General features: G+C 44.5%; 1 protein-coding gene across 1 annotated transcript in view; it reads left to right on the forward strand.

Moving 5' to 3' along the window:
• Positions 1 to 24,955, forward strand: part of kiaa1549la (KIAA1549-like a) — a 236,959-nt gene that overhangs the window by 137,078 nt on the left and 74,926 nt on the right. The window contains exon 11 of the mRNA XM_041198318.1: positions 16,143 to 16,270. Within this exon, the coding sequence (XP_041054252.1) occupies positions 16,143 to 16,270 (128 nt within the window). The remainder of the gene's footprint in view (positions 1 to 16,142; positions 16,271 to 24,955) is intronic.

Genomic DNA, 24,955 nt, shown 5'->3' on the forward strand with positions numbered 1-24,955 from the left:
TCTGTCTCCACCTCCTCTGAGGCAACAAGGCGGGCATGACACAGGAAGGGTATTGCATCACTCTTAGCACTAAGTGGATTACTGTGGTATCATGTTGATGTTGCATGATATTAGTAAGCAAGTCTCACTCTGTAAATAAACTCACTCTTTATAATCATGATTTGCATGATTTACCAAACTTTGTGCTGTGCTGCAGTAAAAAGTCTGTAAACAAAACATTAGCTTCTCACCAGTGACTGTGGAGACTCCAGGTTGTTTCCCATCTCTCTGTTACGGTGAGGTTACATAGGCTGGATGGATGGTTGCCTTTCCTGCGGCAGCACATGCTTGCTGCATTCACAGCCATGTGGTTAGTCCCTCAGGCCTCGGAGTTCACTAACTGACCCTTTCCTGGATCAGGTGGTCCCTCACAATCACAGCTACCTAGAAATACCTCGTTGTGACACCCCGGACCTGGCTACCTCCATGGCCACTGGACCCTCTCATAGCAGCAGAAGATTCCCCCTTTGCATCACCTTCTCATCCTCTCCCATCTCCTGTTCTGCCTCCTCCTCCTCCTTCTCCTCTGATTACATCACACCTTCCTCTGGCTCCACCTTTCCAAAGGTCCCTTTGCTGGGCCATGTTATAAAGCATGAAGTAGACAGCCGACCATGGCAGGTGTGTGTTGCAGAGTCCCACCAGAGTGGTCCAGACAGTGAAAGTCCATTTTCAGCAAGCTTGATGAGGGTTCTGGTGAGCAGATGACAATCTTTGTAATACCTTTGTGGCTCTATTTGTGGCACTTGTAGAGGGGTGAGGAGCCATCTCCTCAAAGGACAGCCCTTGCCTCCTAGAATCCATCCACAGACCTGAGGAGTTTGGGTTGGAAGAACTGCAGAAGGGTTGACTGCCGAAAAATGAGTGGTCATGGCAACTTCCAGGAAAGCACTTCTTCCTGTGACCACAGACCAGCTGCACAGTCAGGGAGTGGTAAGCCTTTTTTTATTGAGGAATCTAGCCATTTTGTCAATGGGTGCCCCAATGGCAACATGGGTGCAGTCAAAAATTCCCTGGACTTGGAGAAATCCGGTGATTGTAGTAAAACTCAGTGCCCTGTGAGATTGGGAGGCCCCAAGGCGAATTTGATTTGTGTCCACCACACAAATAAGCAACTTCATGGTGTTCAACTCTTTTCAATGGTGTTTTCATGAACCTAATAGCGGAATGACGCAACTTGGCTAGCAACTTTGAAATTTTGTGTTTACCTAATCAATGGCCCTCCATCCCCGTCTGAAATTGCTGTACTACCCAAGCATAAATAATGTCAAACGCCATTAGCTTCACCATTGTTTTGACAGAAAAATCTGGCATAATAATCTTCTATCTGGATATCATTACCACAGAGGCAGATGTCTATTTTGGATTATTTCCCCCCAGTGGATAAAAGGCATTTTTAAAAATAAATTTCTTGAAATAACGAAAATTCATTTATATAAACCAGCAGCAGCTGTGACTTTCCCCATTCCTGGTCAATCAATTTTCTCCCATTTCCCACAGTTTCTGCCAAGACCCTTGGAATGAAGGCTGCTGCATAACAAGATAATGATCAGGAATGCTGCGACAGTTTAAATCATTTAAGTGATTTGGGAGATATAGAGGACTGAGTTTTTATGATCTGGAATGCACTGCCTGAAAGGGTTGTGGTAACAGATTCAATGGTAACTTTCAAAAGGGAATTGGATAGCTCTTTCAAAGAGCCAGCACAGACATGATGGGTGGAATGGCTGTACTCCAAGATTCTATGACTTCAAAATTTAACTCTGTAGCTCCCTTTGCTCTGGTGAGTGCAAATTGAAAAGCTTCAGCAACATATCTTCCTTTTGAGCAATACACATGCAAACCCATAAACGCACAAATGCAGACACACACAAACACACATACGCACATACACATTCAGAGAGACACAAACGCAGACACATAAACAAATGCACATACAATGAAGACCAATAGCATAATTCCTGCGTCTCCCTAAACATGGAACACCAACATCCCATCTCTTTGCTTTGTATGCCACTATCCTGGTCAAGGTTCACTGACTCAGCACAGAGTACTCTTGGGATCTCCCCATTCGGCATGCTCGTACTGAAAAAAAATCACAGTAGGAGGCTCGTGTAGAGCATAAACACTGGCATAGACCTGCTGAGGCATATGGCCTGTTTCTGGGCTGTAAATACAATGTAAATAGCCAATATGTTCAGCTGGGTGACTTTTCAGGGCTGCATAATTTGAAGGAGAACATCATCCATTACTAAAATCGAAGTTGTCATGTGAATGCAATTCCAGTGTTTTATGGGAGAAAATCTCATGCCATTATAACTTGAGACTAGATGGGAAACCATGGTTGGTTAAACATTTTTAAATGTGCTTTCATTATATCCTGCGCAGGATGCTTTGTTCTTTATTGCCATGGCTATTTAACGTGTTGGTTATCAAAGATAAAATATTGAGATTTCACAGCTTGCATTTTCTCTAATTAATCAATGTGGAAAAAGCAGATGAGGTTCCACAGCTATGGGAGCAAAGTACTGCAGATGCTCAAAGTCTGAAATAAAAGCAGGAAATGCGGGGAATACTCATGATTGACTGTCTAGTTTCTCTATCATCAAGGCCGCTTATTTTCGTCTCCGTGTCATTACCTGTTGTCTGTCGCTGCTTCAGCTGATCTGCTGCTGAAACTCCCACACCTTTTTTACTTCCAGGCTCAATTATTCCAGTGTTCTCCTGGCCAACCACCCAGCTTTCACCCTCCATAAACTTGAGCCTACCCAATGTTCTATTGCCCCATCCCAATTTGCACCAAGTGTCATTCACCTATCACCCTTCTGCTCACTGACCTACATTGGCTCTTGGTCCAGCAACACCTGGGGAAAAATTTTCCCCCCATTGAGGCGGGAGGGTGGGAACGAGCAGGCGCGTGTCCGATCGGCGCCTCCGTTCGGGGATGTGCCGACATTTTACATGGGTGGGCCAATTAAGGCCCACCCAGCATGACGTCCGCCAGGCGGGAAGGGATTCCCTCAGCTGAGAGTGTGCTCTTTCACGCATGCACAGGAAAGAGCGCACTGATCTCCCTGAGGCTAAGTGTTGCCTCGGGGAGATTGGCTCCAAATTAAAATCTGTTAAACAAATGATAGAAAGATTCCCGTGACATGTCCCCTCATGTGACACTGTTACATGAGTTGGGACACATCCATAACTTTCATTGAAACCTTTAAATATTTAAATACCCTCATGAAACCTCATCTCGCCCGTGGATGAGATTTCATGCTTTTTCTGAAGCTCGCCAGGGCTCCTGGCCTGCCCGCCAAGCTTAAGGTTGGACGGGCAGGTCCATTAATGATATTGATTACTTTTTCAATTGCCTCAATAGGCCATTGACAGGTCAGTGGGCACACAGCTGATCCGACTGTGCCCCCGCTGACCTGAAAATGGAAATGACGCAGGGTGACGTTGCGCGTTCCACCCGACGTCACCCCGCGTCATTTTACGTGTCAGTCAGCGGGCCCTGACTCCGCTCGCCAACCGAAGATCCTTCCCCTGGACTTTAAAATTTCTTTCCTGGGGCTTTTTCCTAGTTTTGTTTCCACTCAGTTTTCCTTTTGAAGGTACAGTCTCACACTCGAGTACTTATTTCATTGAGCCTTTTTGTTGGGTAAGGAACACAGAGCGAAGGTTAACTCATCCCACACTTTCCCTTTTGTTTCACCTCCCCCCACCTTCCACAGCATAAAACCCCTCACATTTCTGCCTTCCTTCAGTTCCGAAGAAGTCTTATTGGACTCAAAATGGTAACTCTGTTTCTGTCTCCACAGATGCTACCAGAGTTGCTGAGTTTTTATGTGAAAGTTCCCAACTTGAGTATTACTGAAAAAAGAGAAATGTCTAAGCTTTTCATCTTGCACTCATCAGGAAATTCACAATAATTTATGGTGTGTGTGAAGAGTGTTGTTTGTTTGGCAAGTGGCATTACCCTGGAGAATGCATCAGTGATGGTAACTGACAGTTAACTGCCAAGCGTTGTTTGAAATTTAAACCAGGCGACTTGATCCTGATAGGTCAAGGCATTGCCCTGAAGAATGAGTCAGTGATTGGCTGTCACTTATTTAGTTTAGCTGAAACAGGCACAATGTATGTACATGTTCTTATATTGGTTTTCACGTGGGTGTCCTGATTAGTGCAAGACGAAAAACTTAGACGTGTCTCTTTTTTCAGCAATACTCAAGTTCTGTGCTACCAAACGAAAATTCACAACCTTGTTTTCAATTCTCCGTAACCTCCTCCAGCCCCACAACCTTCTGAGATATGCATGCTCCCCTGATTCTAACCTCTCTCACATCTCCGATATTCATTGCTCCACTATTGGCAGCCCTGCCTTCAGCTGCCTGAACTCTAGAATTCCTTCCCTAAACCTTTTTGCCTCTCTACCTCTCTCTCCTTCATTTCAAAACTCCTTAAAACCAACTTCTTGGGCCAACCTCTTGGTTACATGCCTGGGTGTCAAATTTTGTTTGATAATTGCTCCTGTGAAGTGCCTTTGGCATTTTAATATGTTAAAGATGCTACATAAATGCAAGTCATTGCTATTGTAATAAAAGCTAACTACATTTCACAGTTTGTATTCCTTCTAATTAATCAAAGTAGAAATAGCAGATGAAGTTCCACAGAGATTGATTAGGAACAGTAAATTTCTTGCCTCTTGTTAAAGTCTCAGTCACATCTTCTCATTTCATTCTTTTGCGTTTGCTATGAAAATTTTTTAAAGTTGCAGATAAATGCATGGTGGAAATTTCTCCTGTTTCTCCAGGAAGTCAGCCTTGTGTCCTTGCTTTGGTTAGGCATTGCTGTTTCTTTGAGCAGCCAAGTCACAGGAAAAATCAGAAAAAAAAAGAAAGGCTTGCATTTATATTATAGAATAACTCAACATAGAAAGAGGCCATTCAGCCCTTCAAGCTTGTGCCAGCTCTTTCGAAGGGCATTCCTGTTAGTCCCATTTTTCTGCGCTTTCCCTCGCTCTCTGCGATTTTTTTCTTCTTCAAGTATGTATTGAATTCCCTTTCAAAGGCTGCTCTTGAATCTGCATCCACCACCCCAGCAGGCAGTGCTTGCCAGATTTTAACCACTCACTATGTATAAAAGGTTTTGCCTTCTGTGGCCTTTGGTTCTTTTGATAATGATCTTAAATCTGTGCCCCTTGGTTATCAGACCTTTAGCCATTAAGAACGAAAAGAAAGACGTGTGTTTCTCTAGTGCCTTTCACAGCCTCAGGATACCCTATAGTGCTTTACAGTCACTGAAGTACTTTGGAAGTGGAGTTATTGTGTAATGTAGGAAAAGTAGCAGATAGTTTTGACACAGCAAATATCCACAAACACCAATGTGTTAATGACCAGATAATCTACTTTAGTGATGGTTATTGAGGTATAAATATTGACCCTGGGGAGTGGGGAGAACTTCTTTGGATATTGCCGTTTATTGCCTCACCTAAAAGACAACACCTCCAATGGTGCACTGAAGTGTCAGCCTGGATTCTGTGCACAGCCCTCTAGAGTGTGACTTGAACCTATGACCTTCTGACTTGGAGACCCAATGAGACATGGCTGACACTTAGAAAATGTATAAGAGGTTAATCCAACCCCCTCCCCCCCCCCCACACCATGGAGAGTTGTGCTGGAAGAGGACAATAGGTTGTAATATCAGGTGTTACAACACTGTGCCCTACCTATAAGTCATGCTCCCTTTAAATCCAAAATCCTTGCTGCGTGTGTGTTAAGAGCACTGATTTAACCAAGAGAATACCAGCAATCTCAACACAAAAGGTGCTCAGTCCATTACACCTAGCTGTTCAATAATAGGTATCTACTAAAGCGCATTTCCCATTTAAATACACACATGTGTATCTCTGTACTAACCATTACAATCAGGTGAGAGGAGTGAACTGGCTCCCTTCTATTCTGCCTCCTCAGTAGGTCACATCAAAGGTTTTTAAATTTCTTTTCCCCATTATTCAAATCCAAATGTATTTTTACTGTCTATGCAGTGAACAACAAGGAGCCAATCAGTGAGGTTTTCTTGAGTCAAAGAAAGACCGAGTGTATTAGCCACTAAACCCGAGAAAAAATAATAAAAGGTGTAATGCTACATACACACAGGTATCAGAAGTAAGGAAAGTTAGAATCCAAATGAAAGTTAAAAGAATATATGGTTGGAAGTCCTTTGCTTGTTTTTGAGGCGTAGATTATTAAATTTTGTGGCCGGTTGAAGTTATCTGGTTCCTTGGAACAGGTAGGTGTAGAAGATATTGCAATCCTTACAAGATGGCAGTTCATTGGTAGGCATTGGGTACGTTGAGTTCTTGAACTGTGTGCTGCACTTATTCCCAGGGAGAGAGAGAGGGATATAGTTTCTCCGCTGAAGTCTTTCCCCGAAATCTCTCTGATGGTGCCTTTTTTGACATGGTAAAACCCTGTCCTTATAGCCATGCTGCAGATGTATATCCCAAAGGAATTGGATTACCATGTCTGCTGTAGTCATTGCTGTAGAAGAGGCCGGGGGTAAGACAGAAGTGGTTCTTGTTTGAGTTTCTCACCTGCACCTTGGAAGATGACCTCTCATTTTTAAAGCAGTTTGTGCTGTCTCATTTCAAATTACAGAGTTTCAGTTGAAGGTTTTTTTAAAAAAAAATTGCCTTTCAAAAAGCAAGGAGCTGTAATTTCATGACTGAACACTAAGGCCGGAATTTTCCAGCCCCTCATGCTGGCAGGACCTTCCAGTCCCGCTGGTGTGAATGGAGATTTCAATGGCCCCGGGCAGGGGGGCTGGGAAACCACGATCTAAAGGTCTATTGGCCTATTTTCAAATTCATGGATCTGCCACACACAAGTTAGCATACTCAAGATAAAAGGAAAGTTTAACGACACCAGCATCAAATATCTGTTCCATTGGGCAGCAACACATATAATTCCAATTCGCTTGATTCAGTTGCCTGTACATTTTCAAACTATCTGATGCCCAATATATATTCAGGAAGGTAAATGATATTGGAAGGCTGTTAATAAGATTATTTCTTCATGATTCCATGCCATTAACATGACTATTTTGGCCTCTGCATTTTAGAATTACATGGAGATGTCACTTTTGACTAGTGAAGCATAAGTACTGCTCCTTCATCCAATGTTGTGTTGTCCTTAAGTAAGGAAAGCAACATATAACCCATATAATGAAATGTGAATGTTTTTTTAACCAAGTTAAAAGAAATCCATGACTGGTCAACTCTGAATTATTCCTCTTTATATGGTGCCTCTTCAAAAATGTCCCAAGGTACCTCGCAGAAGAGCTATCAGGCAACATTTTGGCAATAGTACTGAAGAATTGTGCTCCCGAACTTGCCATGCCCCCCTAGCCAAGCTGTTCCAGTACAGCTACAACATTAGCATCTACCTGCCTATGTGGAAAATTGCCCAGGTATGTCCTGTACACAAAAAGCAGGACAAATCCAACCCGGCCAATTGCCACCCCATCAGTCTACTCTCAATCATCAGTAAAGTGATGGAGGGGGTCATCAACAGTGCTATCAGCAGCACTTGCTTAGCAATAAACTGCACACTGACACCCAGGGCAGAATTTTGCTGTTGGCAAACAGGGGTCGGGACCCACTCGCCGACGCATAAAATGACGTGGGATGATGTCAGGCGGAACCTCCGATGTCACCCTGCCCCATTTAAATTTTCAGGAAGACAGGGGCACAGCAAAATCAGCTGCGGGTTTTAAAACTTGTAATAAAGTTGTTCTGTAAATTATGAACATGTCCCAACTCATATGACATTGTCACATGAAGGGGACATGTAAGGGACTTTTCTTTTCTCTATTTTTAATATTTTTAAAAGTGGAAGCGATCTCCCTGAGGCTGCACTTAGCCTCAGGAAGATGTGCGCTCTTTCATACGCATGCGCGAAAGAGCACACTCTCGCTTTTAAGGATTCTCCCCCATCTGCCTTAATTGGCCCACCCACGTAAAATGGCGGTGCGACCCCGATCGCTGGCAGTGATCAGCTCTGCGCCCGCCTGTGACTGGGTCAGGCCCGCCCGCCCGACAAATGGAAAATTCTGCCCTCAGTTTAGGTTCCACCAGTGCGACTCAGCTTCTGACCTCATTACAGCTTTGTTTCAAACATGTACAAAAAAGCTGAACTCAAGAGGTGATAATGGCTGCCTTTGAAATCAAGACAACATTTGACCGAGTGTAGCATCAAGGAGCCCTAGCAAAACTGGAGTCATTGGGAATCAGGAGGAAAACTCTCTGCTGGTCGGAGTCATGCTTAGCATAAAGGAAGATGGTTGTGGTTGTTGGAGGTCAAGCATCTCAGTTCCAGGACACCAATGCAGGATTTCCTCAGGGTAGAATCCCAGGCCCAAACTTCTTCAGCTGCTTCATCAATGATCTTCCTTCCATCATAAGGTCAGAAGTGAGGATGTTCGCTGATGATTGCGCAATGTTCAACACCATTCGCAGCTCCTCAGATATTGAAGCAGTCAATGTCCAAATGCAGCAAGACCTGGGCAATATCCAGGCATTGACTGACAAGTGGCAAGTAATATTCACGCCACACAAGTGCCAAGCAATGACCGTCTCCAACAAGAGACATTCAATTGCACTACCAACGCTGAATCCCCCACTATCAACATCCTGGGGATTACCATTGACCAGAAACTGAACTGGACTAGCCATATAAATACTGTGGCTACAAGAGCAGATCAGAGGTTAGGAATCCTGCAGCAAGTAACTCACCTCCCAACTCCCTAAAGCCTGTCCACCATCTACAAGGCACAAGTCAGTATGTGATGGAATACTCTCCACTTGCCTGGATGAGTGCAGCTCCCACAACACTCAAGAAATTTGACACCATCCAGGACAAAGCAGCCCGCTTAATTGGCACCCCATCACAAACATTCACTCCCTCCACCACCAACACACAGTGGCAGCACTGTGTACATCTACAAGATGCACTGCAGGAACTCACCAACGCTACTTAGACAGCACCTTCCAAATCCATGACCTCTCCCACCTAGAAGGACAAGGGTAGCAGGTACATGGGAACACCACCACCTGAAAGTTCCCCTCCAAGCCACTCAACTTCCTGACTTGGAAATATATCGCTGTTCCTTCACTGTTGCTGGGTCAAAATCCTGGAACTCCCTCCCTTATGGCACTGTGAGCGTACCTACACCACATGGACTGCAGCGGTTCAAGAAGGCAGCTCACCACCATCTTCTCAAGGGCAACTAGGGACGGGCAATAAGTGCTGGCCTAGCCAGCGACACCCACATTCCGAGCCACATAAGGAAACGTTAGGACAAGTAAGCTAAAGCTTAGCCAAAGAATTAGTTTTTAAGGATTGACTTGAAAGAGTCGAGGTAGAAAGGCCCAGAGGGTTCAGGAAGTAATTCCAGAGCCTAAGGCCTAAGCAACTGATGTATGACCGCCAGTGGTCGAGTAATGGCTTAAGAAGCCATCATTAGAGGGGTGCTGATATTTTGAGGGGTTGTAGGTCTGGAGGAGATTACAGAGATAGGGAGGGTTGAGGGCATGGAGAGATTTGAAAATAGTGGTGAGAATTTTAAAATTGAGTTATTGCCCAATTGGGAAACAAGAAAGGTTAGCGAGCACAGTGGTGGTGGTTGTATGAGACTTGGTACAAATGAGGATATAGAGAGCAGAAACCAGGATGATTTTGTATAAGCCATTGATCAAGCTACATCTGGGATACTGTGTGCAGTTTTTGACATCCTCATTATAAGAGTGCTCAACAACCATGGTGAATGTGAGGCAAGCATTGGCATGTTGAACAGAACAAGGGATGAGTGGGGATTTCAATCACACATCAGGCTGATGCGAATCTCAACATTTGTACCTCCTTTGAAAGCTGTTCTTAATCTGAACCATCGATTCAAAGAATGTATAAATCTTTTAAGTCTAAGGGAAGATTGATAAAGCTCTTGGAGGGAAGGTTTTATGGAGTATGTGATGATTTTGGATTTTTCCTGGGTTGCCAGTGCTGAATTTGTATCTTAAACTTACAGTATTTCTGTAATGTTGAGATCAGCATATTTTTTTTCACAATGATGAGTCAGTGACCTGAAAACTGTTTGGTTGCTACGGTGATTTGAAGCATTAATTCACAGTGCATTTAAAACAATGTTGTGGCATTTGTGAAACCAGATTTTTTAAATTAATTCATTCAACGTGGGCATCACTGGCAAGGCCAGGTTTATCACCCATCCCTAATTGTCCTTGAGAAAGTAGTAGTGATCCACCTTCCTGAATCTCTGCGGTCCGCAATAGCAGTTTTGATTCAACTGAGTGGCTTGCTCGGCCATTTCAGAGGACAATCAAGAGTCAATTGCATTGCTATGGGTCTGGAGTCGCATCTAGTCCAGGCTGGGTAAGGCTGGCGAATTTGTTTCCCTAAAGGGCATTAGTGAACCAGATGGGTTTTTATGACAGTCTGTAGGTTATTGTTACTGATACTAGCTTTTTATTCCAGATTTATTTCATTGACAAAAATTAAATTCCACTGCAGCCATGGAGGGATTTGAACTCATGCCTCCAGGCTTTTATTCTTGACCTCTAGATTGCCGGTTCAATAACGTAACCACTACAGTACCGTACAGAGCAAATATTAAAAGGGGAGGGTGATGATAGCAGACCAGGATATACGAAGGTGATCATATTTTCCTTTCCCATTCACACAGCTCAACCACAGCTAAAAAAGATGCTGAGGAATCCCAGAATAACAACTCAGAGGGTTGTAAATTTGACTGACAACTTGATGGGCTGAATTCCCACTGCCCCCAACACCCTACCATACGCTGTGTAGCCCAGCGGGAAATCCCGCTGAATCGCACAATGCTTGGCTCATTGATTATGCAGCCGGGAGTTTCCTGACGTTTTACAAAGGATGTCACGTGCCCTTCCGTCATTTCTGGGCACCATATTTAAAAGGTGCCCGGACAGCTGCTGCTCTTGCTGAATCTGAACTGTGGTGTAGGAAATGGCTCGGAGACAGCTAGCTGCAACGGCACCCAAATTTAATGACACATCCCTGGAGATATTGCTGAATACAGTAGAGGAGAGGAGGGACATCTTGTACCCCAGAGATGGAAGGAAGAGGCCCCATCAACTCACCAACCCTGCATGGGAGGCAGTTGCCAGGGTGGTGAGTGTGAACAGCACACACCAGAAGATAGCCCTGCAGAGCAGGAGAAGGATAAACGACCTGATCCATGCCGCCAGGGTAAGTGAACCCTCAACTGCTACAACTTACCTCAGAGTGGGAACTGGGTGATGGGCCTCAGTGGACAGGCTACCATCAGTGCTGCCCATGCATAAAGGGCTTCACAACATGAAACGCTGAGGTCTCATGTCACACTGCAGTCCACCTAGTCTGCAGGTACAGAGGTGACTGCGGGTCACTGATCCTGCAACACAGACAGCTTATGTTGTGGAGGTGGGGGGGGCGGTGTAGGGTCTGGCGTAGAGGACACCAGCAAGCACAGCAGATGCCTCCTCATGTCTATTCCTTCTATGCGCATGAGCTCACTGTTCTGGCGGGCGCTGCCAGTGAACTCTAGTGGTCCAGGTGCAGTGGAGCTTCCACATGGCACACAGTAGCCAGAGGGTTGCTGCTGTCGACTGGCAGCAGGGGTATGCCAGTTCTCTCACGCCATTTTCTCTCCTTGTGCAGGACAAATTGGCGACAAGCGCTAGAGAGAGAGGATGGGAGGGGTCATGGCAGTACTCCGGCACCTGACGCCATATGAAGAGCGGGCAGCCAAGCTGGCAGGGGAGGATCGGGAGTGGGCATGTGGAGATGGCGAGGTTGGCGTCCGGCTGTATCCAGTAAGGAACAATGCTTAATTTCTGCACTTAGAAACCGAAGGCTCATGCGTGGTGCCATGTTGGAGGCAGCCCATGCAGTCACTCATTCTCTCCTCTCTCAATTACAGGTGCCAGCAAGAAAAGGGCAATGCCAGACCCCGAGCCCAAGTCCACCATGTCCAGCAGCCTGGCAAATGAGCAAGGAAGATGAGGGCAAACAAGACATTTCACCTGTAGAGCCATCTCTGCAGTCACCTGCACCCTCTCCCAGCCCAGACACATACATCTCAGTGGGTTTACGAGTTTTTTGAGGCAGGGTTTCCCATTCTGGTGGTCACCACACTGACACGTTTTCGCAGCAGGAGGAGGCAGGAATAGCTAAGCTCACTGGCACTTGGAGGGCTGCTGGGGAAGAGGCCCCTGCAAAGTCCAAGTCAGATGACGAGCCTCTGAGAACAGTCCTACACAGGATGCTTCACATGCAGCAGGAGGCGGGGAGCATCAGGTAGAGGTGTCGGATTGGCATGTGAGGTGGAGGAATCTGTCCGCCTGCTCTCTGATGAAGTGGTACCGACATGTGTGTGCATTGAGGTCTCCATGAGGACAGTGGTGGACGCCATGGAGACCCTTGCCCAGCAGAATGACCAGATTCTGCAGAGATGCACACAGACCTTCACTCCATCACAATATCCACGGGCGAGGTTTCGCAGTGGCAATGCAAAAGGGTGACAGGGCACCTTGACCTCCATCCAGGTGCCCCTTTTCCCCAAGGAGTCAGACAGGGGCCCTCAGGCATTCAAAGGGAAGAGGAGAGGAGTGGCATGAAGACACCCCTGGGACCGCTCAGGACTCTCAGAGGGTGTGTGGCCCCTCAGTCTGTGACCCCATCAGCTTTGGCCTCTTTGAGTGCAGAGGGTGCAACTGCACCAGAGCTGGAGACCAAAGTAATCTGGGGACCTGCAGGCCTCGAGGACAAAGAGCACTCCTGCCAAAGGCATCAAGGACAACAGGGCATAATGGTCAGCAGGCTGCCTCCAACCCTGCTGCGGAGGTCGGGGAAGCACATAGACACAATGGCAGGGTATGCACGATTAAGAAGTTCTGATTTCACATGTCACGGGTGCACTATAATTGTTCAATGTTCATACAGTTTTGTATGAAGGCTACACTTTCACTTGAATCAGGACTGATGTGGTTTCATTACAATTCTTACTCGTTAAGCCTGTGTTCCCCCCACCCCACCCTCCATTTTCAGGGGCCTCCCCAGGCTGGGTCTATGCCCCCAGAATCATGCATGTGCAGGGAGGCAAAGGTTTTTGCCAGGGCCCTTGTGAGCCGTGTGCAAGAAGCCTCCCGCGCACGCTGTCTTTTCCCTTCACACACTCATCTGTCTAATGCCTCCATCACACTGTTCCCCCCTACAACACAGATCATTGCCACCCAACAGTACCTTATCAGCAGCCTACGTGCAACTCGAGGATCCACTTCCTGGAAGCACCAGCAGCTCGAGGGTCCATATGATAAATACTCCATCCACCCACTGCTGCACATGATCTTCCAGGGTCCATGGTTGCTGGAGGCCTCCATCTCTTCCACTATCCACAAGCTGGCCCCGGCCTTCATCCAGGTAAGTCCCGACGTATGCACGCCACTTTGGTCTGAACGGGTTCATTTGAATCCTGACAATGGGATGAGAAGGGGCTTCACGACAGCCTCTGGCAACCTGTCATTATCCTGCTGTGACAGTCAGGACTGCGAGTTCCTGCCGCCAATTCCTGCTGTTGGCAACCGATTTTACAGTTCCTGCAGGATCGTCTGCCCCCGCCCACTACAACTCCCACTGGTAGCCGGCGCCGGGGGAGGACGATTCTGCCCCATATCTTTAGTATTTTCCATAACAGTGGATCATAGTGGATCAATTGTTCTGCATAGTGCTCATTCATCTGCTTCATGCAAAATGAACAAGGTGCTGTTTGATGCTGGGTTTTCTGTCAAATGCTTACGACATCGCATGTGTGTGCACGTGCGATATTTCAGTTGTTGGTTCATGGAGAAGGGGCACCCCGTTCAAAATCCTTGAGTCGTAGTACTGTTTAATTGGATATTGAGGAGAAGACAAGATTCATTCCAGATCATAAGGGATGCAAGATCCACTTAACAAAAGCGATCGGTGAGACTGCACCACATGGAGTAGCTATCACTGAACTCAAGGAAGAATATCAAGCTGTATACCTGCAAATTATGCACAGCAAGGCCCCATAAGCAGCAATGAGATAATGAGCAGATTATCAGTTTTTGTAATGTTGGTTGAAGTATAAATATTGGCCTCGACACTGGGGAGAACTCCCCAGCCTTTCTTAGAATGGGAGCCATGAGATCTTTATATCCGCCTGAGAGGAGAAATGAGACCTCATTTTAATATCTCTTCCAAAAGATGGCACTTCCGCCAGTGCAACAATCCATAGGTACCGCAATAAAGGGCCAGCCTGGATTATATGCTCAAGTTTCTTGAGTGTAGCCTGAGCCCACAATCTGTGGATTCAGAGACAAGACAAGTGAGCCATGGCTGACTAAAAACTTGTTATAGTTGTCTTTACACTCCTCTGAAAGCTTCCCAACCTCGAGTGTATCTAAAAGCACTAACTCATTGAGGTTAAGAGAATATAACGAAATGGTGCGATGTGTTTAATTTTAATGGAAAACAGCACTCCAAGAACAACTGCAACCGCCACTTGCACACATATAGAGCCATTAAGCTGGCAAAACATCCCAATCCACCTTGCAGGAGTGTTATGAGACAAAACAATCAATACCAAGCCAAAAGAGGAGACATTAGGACAGGTGACCAAATGTTTGGTCAAAAAGGTAGGTTATAAGGTAGATCTTAAAGGAAGTGAGAGAGGTATAGAAGTTTACAGAGGGAATTCTAGAGGTTGAGGTCCAATGGTGGGAGAAAGGAAATGGGGGATGCATAAAAAACCAGATAGGGTGGGGTGTCGAGAGATGCTTTGAAAATCAAGCCAGAGTGACATAATGCAATGATTAGATTAACAGTGTATTATAATAGAGAAGTGAGCAGAAAATTTTGCAATTTGATTGGAGGAGGCTGAAGGTTTAGTACAGGCTTGACTATGAAACAGCAGATTGACCCTGAAACATTTAACCTGTCCTAATTCGATTTTTAAAAAAAGCTAAAACCATGGGCTGCATTTTATGCGTCCCCCCCCCCCACCCCGGCCAGGTGTGTTTTCAGCGAGGGTGGGAGGGGGAGGAACACATAAAATTTGAAATCGGCAGCACGTCCACCATATTTACATAAATAATTAAGGGTCAATTGGGCTTGTTACCAAGCCAATTGACCCCGATAATAGGCTGCCCACGCCATAAAAGATTTGGCAGTCAGGTGGGAGCGGCAGCCTGTTTTAAAAAAAAATCTTCGATGGGTGGGAAGCAAGGGCAGGGACTATCTTCGGGGGCTGCCCTTTGTGGATCAAAGGGGCACCCCTCAAGATAGAAAGCCCGCTTTCTTCCTAGCTGCCTGCTGCATTAAGCACACCACCCCCACCCCCACCCCCACCCTCCCCCCACCCTAACCTGCCCAAATCCTCCCTGCCCAAGACCCGTGACTTACCTGTCTCCGGGATCCATTGGGCCTTCTTCGTCTCCCTCGTTGTAGTCCCGGAAGTGCCCACTAATGCGTTCTTGGTGCTGCTGGGACTGATGGAGCTGCTAAAAGGCAGGAACTTTCCTTCCCAGTGAGAGGTAGATGTCCCACACTGCCTCTATTTAGCTGGCCTGCAGCATGCTACAGATGCTAGGTGGGCTGGCGTGGAGTGGGTTGGCTCCACACCGGCTTTGCTTCATGGTGAAGGGGGTTGGGGGGGTGGTGGTGGTGGGGGGGGCGGGGGTGGGGGGTGTGGGGGTAGGGGGTTGGCGATGAGCCATCTACCTCCCTGTAATATTCTGCCCCATGCTCTAAATGTAAAAAAAGACCCATTTTGAGGGATGTAAGTTTTACAGTCTGACGTGTGTAAAGTGAAAGCTACAAACTGTGGTACTTAATGTTTCTTTTTGCGCACTCTGTTGAAATTATATTTAAGAAATTTACTGACAGGATCAGGAAAATAAAAAACAATGGATATTGGTCAAACTAACCTTGAAAACATGTAAGGGTGAGAGAGAGATGAATACATGACAATTCTCTTGTTACCATGGTGATTTATAGCAGGTTACACAGTGAACAGGATTCTGTCATCAGTGAGCAGTCAGGAAATCTTGACTCGGACACAGGCACTCCACAGAAGGCAACAGCACAGCAGAAAATTACAAAAGAGGGAACGAGGAAGAAAAATGGTGAGATGAGCTTGTTCTTTTTTTCAACGTTTCTGCTCCCGTGGCAGAAACTTTGCAATAAATCACTGACATGCCGAAAATTAAACTCTCACAGCGGATGACATGATTTTGACCTGAATGTAGTTAGCTGCACCTCAAAAACTGACGTGTAAGCAGATATGCTGATGTGTTCTATTCAGATACTGTTTTGCTGAGACATAAAACTTACATAGTATTTCTTGATAAAATTGTCTTTCAGTCACTCCACATTGCCCCCTCTGCCCTTGCCCACCAATTGCATAATGGCCCAGCTCAGAATTAAAATGTAGACCAGGCAAGTCCTGTTCAGGTCAGACTGATCTGGTTTGGACTGAAATTTGGAACAAATTAAAAATGCATTTTACCTGCACCCCTGCTTCCCGACTATTTCCTTTCTTTCACCTAAATTCTGATCTCAATATAGAAGGTCTAGATGTAGAAGCAGTGGAGAAGGTGCAACAAAACTTTACAAGAATGATGCTCAAACTGAGAAGTCCAATTAACAGGAAAAACTGATTAGGCTGGGGTTCATTTCCTTTGAAAAGAGAAGACTAGGGGGTGAGATGATAGGGGGTCTTTAGATTATGGAAGGGCTTGATAGGGTAGACAACAATTACAACTTATATTTATATAGTGTCCTTAATGTAATGAAATGTTCCAAGGTGCTTCACAGGAGCATTATAAGACAAAATATGACATCAAACCACATAAGGAGATATTGGCCTGGACCTCCCAAGGAGCAGCAATCATTGACGGATTGCAATTCCGTTCAAACTTTTCCCAGCTGACGTCACTTCACATTTCTTGCTGAGCCTTCCGAGCCTGGGTTTACCAGAAATGTGGAGTGCAGCATCCAACAGGGAACTTCTTTGAAGGGCAGCAGAGTCGGGGGGAACACAGGACATGCTCCCTTTGAATGGCACTAACTGCCATATGATAAGTTTAGAGGTCCAGTGTGAATGTTAGTAAATTGGTGAATGGATGAATCAGTGAATCGTTAGGTTGGTAAGATGGGTAGATAGGTGAGGTAAGTGGGTAGGATGGGTGAGGTTACAGGCGATGAGGTAGCGGGGGGGTAGGGTGGTAGGTGGGTAGGGTGGTAGATGGGTGAGGGGTAAGGTGGTAGGTGAGTAGTATGGCAAGTGGATGAGGTAGCATGTGGGTAAGCTGGCAGGTGGGAGGGTGTGGTAGGTGGGTGAGGTGGTAGGTGGGGGAGATGACAGGTGGGTAGAGTAGTAGTTGTGCGTGGGGGAGCAGGTGGGTGAGGTAGTGGGGTAGGGTGGTAGTTGGGCAGGTGTCAGGTGGATGGTTAGGGTGGCAAGTGGGTGAGGTGGCAGTTAGGTCTAGGGGCAGTTGGGTGGTTGGGGTAGTCAGGGGGTAGTCGGGGGTTAGGGGGCATAGTCAGTTCGGGTCGGGGGTGGTAGTCAGGGGCTTGAGGGGGGAATCAGGCAGCCAGTATGAGTGATTGGGGGGGGGGGGGGGTCAGTTCTGGAGTTACCCAGAAGTTAGACTAAGATTTTTCTGTCTAACGTTTCCTGGGTAACTATCCAGGCAAGTACACGGGAACCATCCAAAATTTCCGACTGTAACTCAGAGTTGAAGATTTTTGCGGAGGGTTCCAGGGAGCAGTGAAATTGCCCATTGGCATTTGACACTTTCTGGGCAATTTCTATGTAGGTCAGCACACCTGGACTTCCACAAGGTCCCGAAGTACATATCAGCCGTATGTCTGGTTTCCAATAATCTGGTGACGAGAAGATTTGGGCCATTAGATCAGATGACAAAAAAAGCATCATCAAAGAGATGGGTTTAAAGGAGTGTTTTAAAAGAGATAAATGAGAGAGATGGAAAGGTGGAGGGAGGGTATTCCAGAGCTTAAGGCCTAGACAACTGAAGGCTCAAGAGACTAGGATTAGATGAATGCAAACATACTGGATGGTTGTGGGTTGGAAGAGGTATGGAGATAGGAATGGGCAAGGCCATGAAGGGATTTGAAAACAAGCCTGACAATTTTAAAAAGGAAGACATTGTTTGTACGGAAACCAACATAGGTTGGCGAGCAGAGGAGTGGTAGGTGAAGGTGACTTGGTGGGAGTTAGGATTGGACAGCAGTGAATTGAAGATATTTTCACTTGTGCGGGAGTTCAAAAGCAGGGACCATCAATATAAGATAGTTACTAATAAATTCAATAGAGAATTTAGGAAAAAGTTCATTATCTAGAGAGTGATGAGAAAGTGGAATGCGTTATCACATGAACCGGTTAAGGTGAATAGCTTAGCTGCATTTAAGGGGAAACTGGATAGACACATGAGGGAGAAAAGAATAGAAGGATATGCTGATAAGGTTCAAAAAGGAAAACTGTGAAGTGGCTCGAATGGAGCATTAACACCGGCATGGACCAACTGACCAAATGGCCTGTTTCTGTATTGTACAGATAATGCAATTCAATGCAACTATAAAGTGGAGATTGTGATAACCGTAATGGGGCATATTGGAGGTCTAGAAAGTTCAGTGGGAAGAATTTAAAAAAAATATTCTAAAATAAGCTATCAAAGAAAGAAATGATCCGATGTTTACATACTGCCTCTCATAATCTCAAGGTGTCTCGAAGTGGTTTACAACTTTTGACGTATAATCACTGTTTGAGCACACAACCTTATAAAACTCACTGTAGTTTGGTCTGGAAGATGATGTCAAATTTTGCTATCACAGTTTCGACTCATTTGAACTTCTTGAATGTATTTCACTTGGAGGACAGCACCCTGGAACGCCATGTGTTGTTGGGGAGCAACATATCTGAAGGGTTGAGGTGACATTATAAATACAAGGCTAGTGCTTAGGCACTTCCACCTCAGCCCTGAGATATCCGTATACTTGAAGCACGCTCTGCCTCTCAACCCAAACTTACAGAGGTCTGAAAATGTGAGCTGTTCCTTTTTTGAAGTAGAACATGAATGAATCATGATATTCTCTACTTGACTCTCCAAAGCTGCAGAAATGAAAGCAAATGTAGGTCTTTCTGATGATAATTCGAGTAGTGTAAATATATTACAAAGGAAGTAAAGAATTCAAGAAACTAGGCTTGCCACAGTTTGGTGTGCATTTTATTTTGCATGCCCTATTTCCTCTCTTAGTCTCTTTTTCCTCCTATAAGACTCTTCTTAAAACCTACCTCCTTGACCAAGCTTTTTGTCACCTGCTCTAATATTTCGTTGTGTGGCTTGGAATCAAATTTTGTTTGTTAACACTTCTATGATTTGTCTTGGGGCATTTTACAAGGCTAAAGATGCTATATAACTACAAGTAGTGGTTGTTGTTTTACAGGTTTCCTGGCTCTGCAGTGCTGTTACATCAAGTGATGTGAACTGCTGTGCTTTTAAGTGTTATTTTATTGTATGTTACAAGAGAGCAGTACGCTCCCTCTACAATAAAATCCACTGATGTGATCGATGGCATTTATTAATTCCTTTATAATTCATCTAGTATGTTCCCCTTTTTAACAGAAAAATACACACTTGCTTTCATTTTTACATGCATTGAAAATCAGGTAGAGAATATCACGACGCACTAATGTTCCACTTAAAGAAACAAAGAGCATTGATCTTTTGTGACTTCAGGATGTGCCAATGTACTGTACAGCTAATGAAGTACTTTTTAAAGTGTAATTATGTGAGGTAGGAATGTGTAAAATATGATAGGAAATATATGCACAGCAAAAAAACCACCTCAAACAGCAATGTGATAATGACTGGATAACCATTTTTTGTTCGTGCCATTCGTTGAAAGATAAATATTGGCCCAAGACACCAGGGAGAACTCCCCAGTTCTTCTTTGAAATAGCGTCATGTGACATTTTATGTCTCCCTGAGAGAACAGATGGGGCCTTGGTTTAACATCTCATCTGAAAGACAGCACCTCCTCTAGTGCAGCACTCCCTCAGTACTACACTGGAGTGTCAGTGCAGATTTTGTACTTAAGTCTCTAGCTTTTGTGCTCAAGTGTCTGGAGTGAAACTTGAATCCATAGCTCTCTAACTCAGAGGCGAGAGTGCAACTAACTGAGGCATGGCTAATACTATAGTCAAGTGTGAGGCAAGCTTTTCCTCATTTTCAGTTTCATTTTCATTGCCCCCATTCATCAATTGAATCAAATCGCCTTGGTAGCAAAAATGGTGCTCAGCTAAAGCTTCTCAGCATTTTTCTCACAATGAAGCCAGTGACCATTTAAGGCTGTATTCAGAACTGAATTTTACAATACAAATTGGCTGTGTCTGTTCAATGAGATCATGGCTCATCTGTATCTTAACTCCGTTTACCCACCTTGGTTCCATCCACCTCGATATCCTTACGCAGCAATGATCTATTGACTTCAGTCTTGAAAATTTCAATTGACTCAGCACCTATTTGCATTTATTTTATAGGATTGCAGGAATTTCCAGGTATTTTAGTGCTACTAAATGGATTTCCGTACCTTATTTTTTCTTTCCATGGAAATCTATGGTGGTCTTGATTATGGCTGCACTAAACACACCACAACAATTTGCTTTTATACAATGTCTTTAACGTAATAAAACATTCCAGGACATTTCACAAGATCGCAGACAAAAATTGACACCGAGCCAAAGAAGGAGATAGCACGACAGGTGATCAAAACTTTAATCAAAGATGTAAGTTTTAAGGAGAGTCATAAAGGTGGAGAGATGAAGAGGCTTAGAGAGGAAATTCAGAGTATAGGGTATAGGCAACTGATGACACAGCCACCAATGGTTGAGTGAAGAAAGTGGCAACAGGAGGCCAGAATTGGAGAATGCAGAGTCCTTATAGGGTTGAAGGGCTGAAGGAGGTTACCCTATTAATTCAGTTTAAGTTTTGGTTCTTCAAAATATTTTTCAGTAACAGATTCAATGAAAGAATCGGACATGTTTACCAAAGGCTTCCCCAACAGAAAGTGCCAATGGCTTCTTCCCTTTGAAAGCTGATTTGGCAGTCAGTTGCCATTCTAAATCTGGCCCTCATGGGCATACCTGATTTTAATTTCTCCACCACTGGTGGCCATTCCTTCAGCTGCCTTGGCTCTAACTCTGGAATACCCTCCCTACACCACTTCATTGCTCTACCTTACTTTCCTCCTTTAACACACTCTCTAAAATTACCTCTTTGACCAAGCTTTTAGTCATCTACCCTAAAATCTCCCCATGTTTGATAAAGCTCCTGTGAAACACCTGTTTTATTGAGTTAAAGACACAATATGACTACAATTTGTTGCTGTCATTGACTATGGGGATAGGATGAGAATTCAGAGTTGAAGCAGACGTTCAGACATGATATTGAGTGGTGGGGAAGGTTCGAGGGGTTGTGTAGTCTATTTCTGCCCCTATTTCTTGCTTCTTATGTACAATAGGGGTCCACGAGAATGTCCGAAGAATTAAAAAAAAACCCTCTTTCATTTCCATCACAGTCTTATGAAACATATGAAAAACCAAGAGCAAGTAGTTCATTTTTTTCTGAACAAATGCCCTGCTCCACCCCACCAGTCAATGTAGAGCATACTAAAACCACAGTTAGTTAAAGCAGTAATACTAAAGCAAAATACTGCGAATGCTGGAAATCTCAAATAAAATCAGAAAGTGCTAGGTTTGCTCAGTAGGTCAAGCAGCATCCGTGGAGAGAGAAACAGAGTTAATGGGCTGGATTATACACTTGCCAACAGGCCTGAAGGCGGGGGTGGGGGTGTAAAATCCAACAGGCGGCCTGTCTGCCACCTACCCACCCACCCCTGCCCCCATCGCTCAATTATGTATGAATTTCAGTGTCAGTGCACTGCCAAGTACATAGGCCATATGCCCCAGAGACTGGCTGCTCAAATCAAACAGCCTGTTCCTTGGGTTGTTCATAATAGGCAAAGTATAAACTGTATGCAACCAGCCTGCGCTTGCAAAACCCCAAAACAAAATGGCTACTGTTGGATCCACGATTGGGCAGTTATAAACTACACAAACAACCAATTTAAGATAATTAATCGAGCTCATTAGCATGGTTGTTTACACTTGCTAGGAGCAGCACACATTCCTATACAGGAACGCGTTCTCTTCAAACAAAAGGAATATGTTCAAGCCTTGTGCCTTTTTTGGAATTAACCGGGAACTTGAAGAGCCTATAGTTTCCTGCTGCTTTATCCATGGTGCAGGATCGCCAATTTATCAGAGTCAGACACCCTACTTTTAATAATTGCAGAGTAATAATGACAGGCACAATGGTTTCCACCATATGTGACATTCTCTTTTACTATGCACTTCAAATCATAACAATTTGCAGTGTTACAGTACTCAATTGTTTACCGATTGTTTAGTATCTTTACGTGCTGGAGATTGTCCCACGTGGTCAGTCCGCTGACGATTTCTCCGGTGTGTTTTCCAGTGACTAACCAGGTCACTTTTCCCAGCTACAGTCCTGAAGTCTCTGTGGAGTCTTATTTTAAAGCTGGTTGATTTTTGCCACTCTCAACTCAGCAGTGCCCACACTTCTGTCTCATACCCCTTACTAAGACACAAGCCAGACTCCAGTGACTACACCTTTCTTTTTTCTCAGCATCCTTTGACCACGTATATGACAATTTCCCTGAAACTATTCACACCCACTCAGTCCTGATGGTCTTTTCGGTCTCCTGTCTCCTTATCTCGATGTTCCGTTCTTCACCCCCCCATTTCACGCAAGTCTATGCCACAATCAGTTCCCAATTTACAATCAATCCAACTCAGCATTTACACTTAGGCAATGGTATAATTAGAGTGTTTGGCAGAATTCACTTTAACCCTTAGTGTGCTGCAGCAGAGTAAAGACAGGTCCTACCCGTTAAAAATATGTAAAATGCCTTACAATGGCAATGCCTTGGCCAATCAGAGTCAACTTGCCAACCAAACAGCATCCTTTTGTCCTGTAGTATAAATTGCAGTGATCGTTTGAAATTTGGCATTCTTGCCTTTGTACTGATGAGTGCAAAACAAAAAACTTCAGCAACATTTCTCTCTTTTCAGCAATATTTAACTTCTATACTACCAAGCGACAATTAATATATCATTAAAAACAGCGATACAGTTCCACGTCAGGATGGTCTGTGACTTGGAGGGCAACTTGCAGGTGGCAGAGATCCCATTGATCTTTTGGCTTTGTCTTTCTAGCTTGTAGAGGCCACAGATTTGAGAGATGCATCCTATGAAAACTTGGTGAATTGCTGCAGTGTATCTTGTAGATGTTACAAAGTCCTGCCATTGTGTGCTGATGGTGAAGGGAATAAATATTTAAGGTGGTAGATAGGGTGTCAATGAAGTGGGCTGCTTTGTCCTGGATGTTATCAAACTTCTTGAGTGCTATTGGAGCTGCAGACAAGTGAAGAGAATTCCATCACACTCCTGCCTTATGCCTTGTAGATTATGGACAGACTTTATGTGACTGGTCCAATTCCACCTCTGGTCAGTTGCGATCCCCAGGATGTTGCTGGTGTGGGAATTTGGCAATGATGATGTCGTTGAATGGTAAGGGGAGGTGATTAGACAATCTCTCATTGGAATGATCTAGGAAGCCACTCAGTTGTGACAAACTGCTGTACAGAATAGTGGTGCAAGATTAAGGCCTGCCACCTCCACTCCTTGATTGGTAATAAATGCCAGCCTTGCCAAAAAAGCACACATCCCAAAAATGAAGGCACCCAGGTCACTAAATTAAGCTGATGAAGGCAAAATAAAGGGTTAATGGGGTGCACCAAAACGTAACCTACTGAAATCCAATTTGGTAACAGCAATTACTTATTTCGCGATAATCTCCATTCTCTTCTGTCCAATTTCCTGTTAATCTAAATTGGAATCAAATACGTATTGTGGAAGTGCAATTGCTCAATATCTTTCCTGACATATTTTCCTGAACTCTTTATTAAAATGTTATTACTGTTCCCGCGTTAGTGCTCCTACCACAATCAAAGCTTTGGAGAAGTAGAACCGCTTCAATGATGTAATGAAGAGATCCCTCACATTACTGAATGATAGCTAGAATGGAGCAGAATACAAAGAAAAACTCGCCCAACAGTATTTTATTTTAATCACTATGTAGCTCAAATCTGTTGGATGATTTTTACTGCTTGTATTTGCTGTCAGTGTCAATCTGGCAGTGAAGAAATTGCGCAGTGGGGGGGATTTAATCCAATACTGAATTGCCAAGTATGATGCGTAAAATTAAGGTAAGCTGCAATTGCCATTGTTTATAATATTTTTAATACATCTTCTCAGGCAGAGAAATTGAGACATTGTACCTCGATGTTACATTTACATTTCATAGTGCAAAACAGAAACAAAAAGTTGTATTTCACAGCTTCAGGATATCATACATCATTTTTCAGCCAGTTAAGTTCTATTTTGAAGTGTAGTCACTGCTGTAATCTAGGAAATGTGGCATCCAATTCATACACAGCAAGCTCCCACAGACAGCAATGATGTATTCTGCTTTTTAGTGAAGCTGGTTGAGGGATAAATTTTGGCTTGGAAACCAGGCAGCACTCCCTTGCTCTTCTTTGAATAGTGCCATGGGATTTTAAAATTTTTATTCGTTCCTTCAAGTGTCGCTGGCAAGGCCATTATTTATAGGTCGTGAGCCACTTTCTTGAACTGCTATCATCCT

The sequence above is a fragment of the Carcharodon carcharias genome, chromosome 10 (genome assembly GCF_017639515.1).
Source record: "Carcharodon carcharias isolate sCarCar2 chromosome 10, sCarCar2.pri, whole genome shotgun sequence".
NCBI classification, from domain to species: Eukaryota; Metazoa; Chordata; class Chondrichthyes; order Lamniformes; family Lamnidae; genus Carcharodon; species Carcharodon carcharias.